The following is a 5455-nucleotide window of genomic DNA, read 5'->3' on the forward strand; positions in this document are numbered from 1 at the left end:
GCTGGGTGCGCAGGGTGCACGGGGGCGGGGGCTGCCGCCCGTCTGCCTGCAGCACCGACAGCGGTGTGCTAGAGCTGTTGTCCTGGAGCTTTGAGGGGACCCCTGCTCTGGGCTGGAGATCGGCTCCCTGCTCCCCAGAGGCCCCGTGTGGAACGAGAGGCTCTAGCATACGTTTTCTCTGCCTTTGGGTTTTACAAAAGCCCTTCCCGAAACCCGACCGTTCCCACAGAACGAGGTGGGAAGCTGCCTGCCAGCCGTGGTCGATGCTCAGAGCCTGTTTGCAGGGTGTAGCTGAGCAGAAGTGGGGACGCCGGCCTCGCTGTCACCATGCGGTGAGCTTTCCTTTTTGATTACCGTCCGGCCCGGCTGGCACGGGCCCAGCAGCTGTAGAGCCATCGTGTCCTTTTGTACGGCAGTGCCGACGTGCCTGTCTCCCCATAGCAACAGGGAGCTGAACAAGGATTAAAGTATTTATAACCCAGCCTCCCTCGCGTGACCTCAATTCCTTAGCCGAGTGGTCTTTGGAAGTGGGAAGCACCGTGCACAGCAGAGCTAACAAACAGCCTCTTGTCCCGGTGTGGCCACGGGACCGAAACTTTGCCTGCCCCTTCCCTCGAGCGGGTATTAATAAGCTGCAGAATGAGATGTTTCTTGCAGTGCAGCATAATCCGCTAAATCTCATTGCAGCAGCTTTACAAAAGGGAGAATGGGAGGGTTCTCCCTATGTTTGGGTCGATCCAGAGGAACCCAGCCTGGGGTTGCTTTGCCACGTGTTTCAGTGGGCTTTCCTGCCTGGGAAGAGCTGCCTTCCTCTGGATCTGCTGCCCGAATCTCCTGGCCTCTTTCCTTTAGAGGTGAACTGCAGGGCTGGTGTCTTCCATGAGGCGTTGGCTGTGTCCTGGGTTGTGCCAACTGCAGGATTCTCTTGCTGCGCTTCAGATTCTGCGGGCTTTGCTCAGCAGGGTGTGGTGGTTCTAATGGGCCTGAGGTCCGTATGGAAGAGGGAAGAGCATGGTGTTGGCCCCTCCTGAGGCGTGCGCATGGTGCTGCACCGGGTGTAACGTTGCCCTGGTGTTCCTGGTTTTCTTCATCTGTACTCGCTGACAGTCCGGGACTTCTTCCCTTTGTAGAGGCCCCGATGGGAAGAGTGCTTTGAGTTAGGGAGTGAAAGCCGCTGGCTTTCAGGATTTAGGACCCAAGACCCAAGGAGGTCTCGGTGCTCGCTGACCTGTGTCAGGCTTGGTGTACGTGGAATCCTCTCCTACCACCCTCGGTGAGTGGGTGGGGGGGGTGGGCAGTGGGGCTGCTGTAGGTATGTGCTTCACCGCAACCGTTGGCGTGGGAATGGGAGGAATTGCCTGTGGAGGAGGCGGCTGATGCTCAGCGACGTGTGCTTCCCTGGCTCCAGAGCTCGGTATTGTCCATGGGTCAGTTGGTTGTGCTGAATGCTTATCCGAGGTCCTGGTTTTTGGCAGAATCGAGGGGAAGATGGAAGAGCACTCTGGTGTCTATGAGTGTGTCTACAAAACCAGCCCGGTGATAAAAGGACAAGTGAATATTTCAGGTAAGGTCACACATTTGCTTCTGGGCCTGAGGAGGGAGCGGGGAAGCTGCGAGCTCTGGAATGCGTTGCTTCGGTGTCTTTTCAGCTTCTTGGAAAGCTGCTTGTAGCTCTTGCTAATAAGGCTGCAGGACTCTGTGTGTGCTGCAGGACTTGCTCTGGGGGGCAGCTTGGGGGCCTGTAGGGTCAGCTCTTGGACCTTGCATTAAATCATCCTTCTGCAATCAGCATGATCCCACAAGAGTAATGGGAGAGGGGTAATACTCGGTGAACAAACCTGAGCCTTTCTCAAAGCAGCTTGGTGTGCTTTGCTCTGTCAAAATGCCAGACAATGGGCAAGTGTGGGGGGAGAGGCCCACTCGTGCAGTTCTTGAGCTGAAATCAAGCTTTATGGGTAACGTTACCTGATTCTGGCTGGCTGGACGGCAGGGAGTACAAATCTTCTGTGTCTCCTACAACATGTCCGATTTTCTTTTTCTCTGGCCATAGTTCCACCCCAAGTGATGGCATACAAGAAGTCTGAGCATGGCAACGAGGGGGACACAGGCGTACTGACCTGCAAGAATCCTTCTTTCCCTCCTGTCAACTCTTGGGCCTGGTACAAAAACGGCCAAGAGGTGAGTGCTGTGGTTTGCTTCTTCCGCTTCTGCCTACCCCGCTTCCCAGCGAAGGGGTGGAGGGCCTGGTCCCATCAGCATTCGCCATTTGAGTAGCCTCCTCTGCGCTGTGGCAAGGACTTCTGCAGCGGTAGGACCGCGTGGGGCAAGTGAGCAGTTGCCCTCATGCCAGTGCTGCCCTGAGAGCTTGCTCTTTCTCCCCTCCAGCCCATCAGCAACGGTTCTGGCCGATACATTATCAAGTCCAGTGACAACAAGACAGAGCTTCGCATCCTTAAACTGAACATTGAGGAGGACGCAGGTGACTACCGCTGTAATGCCACCAACTCCCATGGCTTTGGTGCTGCTACGGTGAATCTGCGGGTGCGCAGCCGCCTGGCAGCGCTCTGGCCCTTCCTGGGTATTGTGGCAGAAGTCCTCGTCCTTGTCACCATCATCTTCATCTATGAGAAGAGGAGGAAGCCAGATGAGGTTCTTGATGGTAAGCGGTGCCTGGGGCTAAATCTGGGGAGGCCAAGTAACTTGTAGGGTGCAGGTGAAATGTTCTCGTGGAGAATTTGGCATTCCCTGTGTCAGATGGGCCTTGATTTGAGGGCTGCTTCTCGGGGCGCTTCTGGTAAAACCACAGGAGTCTGTGCCAGGCTACTTCAGCTGTGAAGTTGCAAGTAACTGGGCTGTTTCTGACAGCCCTCCGCAAGCTGTACTTTGGATCTGGAGCCAGATAAGAGTCGGCGCAGGTCAGCCTGACCCTTCGCCTCCCCAGTTCCTCTGCACTTTGCTCAAGTGCTTCACGTGAGCATCTGCAGGACCAGGCTCTCTTTGGCAGCTGGTGTTCTGGAGGAACCAACTTCTGCATGAGCAGTAGAGCTTTTCTTGGTGCTGCAAAATCGGGGGACGGTGTCAGTGGGTCCGTAAAACCAGGCTTAGCTTAATTCAGGTTCAATTCATGGATCTGTTTTGGGTCCTCGGATTCAGGCATGCTGCCTCCGGGAGACTTCCTCAAAGCCCAGTGCTATCTTTAATCTGTCCTGGAAATACCAGCTCCTCCCTTTCCTTATCAGTAAGAATCTGCATTGTGTTAGCCCAGTGGCTGCTCCCTTATCTGATCCCATTAACAATGCAGTGTGAATGCTCAGGATCCTTCCTGCTTGCCGGGTCAGGCTGCAGCCCTCTGCTTGTCAGGTAGGCTGAGCCCTGGGAGGTGCAGCAGAGGGACTAAAATTAAACATCCCTCCCCTAACTGGAGGGCACGGGGAGTTCTACTCAAGGCAGTTTCACAAGCAGATGCTTCACCCTCTGACAGTCTTGGCTGGAAAGCAGATGTTGTCTTAAGGACGTTGTAGCTGCATCTTCCAGCAAAAAAAGCCCCAGCCTCATAGTGTTTGCTGATCCGGCTTCTAATGACACCAGCCTGGTCCAGATGATGTTGAGTGCAGAGCTGCGGCCGATGCTTGGACAGGCAGAGGCAGGGGGTGTGCACTGAAGTGTCCTGATGCTCCTTGGCCAGAGCTCTTAAGTTTGGGTGCCTGGGTGCCTGTGGGTGAGGATGCAGCACCATACCTGTCTGACACGCATACACAGCTTTATGCCTTCCCGGGGTAAAGTGGTTCTTGCTCCCCAAAAGTCTTTGTAGCTTTGTCCCTCTTGGGAGGAGGTAGCAGAAGGGCATTGCTGGGCAAGCTCAGAGCACGGTGAGCTGGCTGGGTTCCCTGCCTGGGATGGGGAGAGCCGGGCTTGTCTATGGTGTGATATCCTTGCTGGTGTTATCTTTCCACTCTTCCCTTCTCTGCTGCTGGGTGCCACCTCCAATGGTAAGTAGAAGGTAGTTCCAGCCATGTTTCTGCATCTGTCCTCTCACCAGCTGTATGCAGATCTTGGTGCCCAGGGCAGTCCCAGTGCTTGGAGCCTGGGCCTCGCCGCCTGCTGCCATTCCAGGGGAGCCTGGGCTGTGGAAGAGGTGATGGGAAGCCTTGGAAGGGGGCAGCTTGCAAGGCGCTGGTGAAAGGCCCCAGGGCTTGGCACGTGTTGGCAGAGGTGTTCTCTTCGGTGTGCTTCTCGGTGTAGCGAGAACGTGGTGTGCAGTGTGGTCATCTTGGTTTTACAACGTGTGGGGAGGAAGAAGGGTGTGCTGCTGCCGATGCTTACGGCCTTGTCCCTGGCATGTCCCAGCTGGATTCCCCTTTGCTGTTAAAGGCTCTTTGGATCTGGGAGCCATCTGAGCTAGCGGCGCTCAAAGGGGAGATCTGCAGGGGGGATCTGTAGCTCTTTTCCAGCATTCAGGGCTGGCGGTGGGAAGACGGGCTGGTACGCTGAGGGTACCAAGGTTGCAAAAGTTAAACCGACGTCACCAGTCAGCGGTGCCGCTTCAGAGGCTGCCCGGATGCTTCCCTGTGTAATTCTGCTGCTGTCGCCTCCTGGGGGGGGTCTTGCGTGTGCCTCGGGGTCAGTGAGGTGCCAGACCCAGCCTCTGCTGCGTGGCGGGGGTGGTGACTGGGTTATCCCCTGAGCCGAGCCTGCCCTGTGCTGACAGCAGCTTGCATCTAAGTTTGTGCCTTGTCTAAGTTTAGGCAAGAAGCAGCTTAAAACTCATGCAGGGGGTGGTAGTGTCCTGGTAAGGAATGGCCCCCTGCTCTGCCAGGCCCTGCCGAAACAGGAGCCCTGGGGGTGAGATGACCTTTTGGGCTCAGTCCTGTACAGCAGTGTCCAGTGTACCCAGTAACCTGTCTGGAATGCAGTCCCCAGGGCTGTAAGAGGTGGCGAGGGTTACTTCTTGCACGCTCGTCCCTGAGGCTGTTTGTTCTTTCTTTCCTTCCATGCCGTCCCGAACATGAAGATGATGATGGAGGGTCTGCACCGCTGTAAGTACCTCGCTTTTTCCTGTTCAGCCAGATTTGTGCCAGCAGATTGCATCCATCCATGGAATCTGCTGGGAATACAATAGTTAGCCGGTGTCAGAATAACACACTGGTGTGCTGGGTGGGAGCCTTCCCCCATGGCTCACACAATGTGGCCTGTGAATAAACCACACATACCCGGGGAGGGCACCCGTGTCTCAAACGGGCTCTGTTCTGGCAGCTCTTGCCTCTCCTCGCCCCTCTGTTCGGGCCCAAATTAGGTTGGTGGGCAGGGTGAGGCTTTGTGCTTGTGCTTTCCTCCTCACTGCCCCTCTTCTCTCTCCAGGAAGAGCAACGCCACGAACCACAAGGACAAGAACGTCCGCCAGAGGAATGCTAACTAAGAGCAGGACCAGGTGAGTGCGGCCCCGAGGGCAGCGCCG

General features: G+C 56.0%; 1 protein-coding gene across 1 annotated transcript in view; it reads left to right on the forward strand.

Annotated features, from left to right (window-relative positions):
• BSG (basigin (Ok blood group)) overlaps window positions 1–5455 on the forward strand; it is a gene marked incomplete at its 5' end in the record, with an annotated part of 9152 nt that overhangs the window by 3158 nt on the left and 539 nt on the right. The window contains 5 exons of the mRNA XM_035892355.1: window positions 1476–1564; window positions 2051–2178; window positions 2386–2659; window positions 5012–5036; window positions 5359–5428. Coding sequence (XP_035748248.1) covers window positions 1476–1564; window positions 2051–2178; window positions 2386–2659; window positions 5012–5036; window positions 5359–5416 — 574 coding nt within the window. The remainder of the gene's footprint in view (window positions 1–1475; window positions 1565–2050; window positions 2179–2385; window positions 2660–5011; window positions 5037–5358; window positions 5429–5455) is intronic.

The sequence above is a fragment of the Egretta garzetta genome, unplaced genomic scaffold (genome assembly GCF_000687185.1).
Source record: "Egretta garzetta isolate BGI_Z169 unplaced genomic scaffold, ASM68718v1 scaffold4, whole genome shotgun sequence".
Classification (NCBI taxonomy): Eukaryota; Metazoa; Chordata; class Aves; order Pelecaniformes; family Ardeidae; genus Egretta; species Egretta garzetta.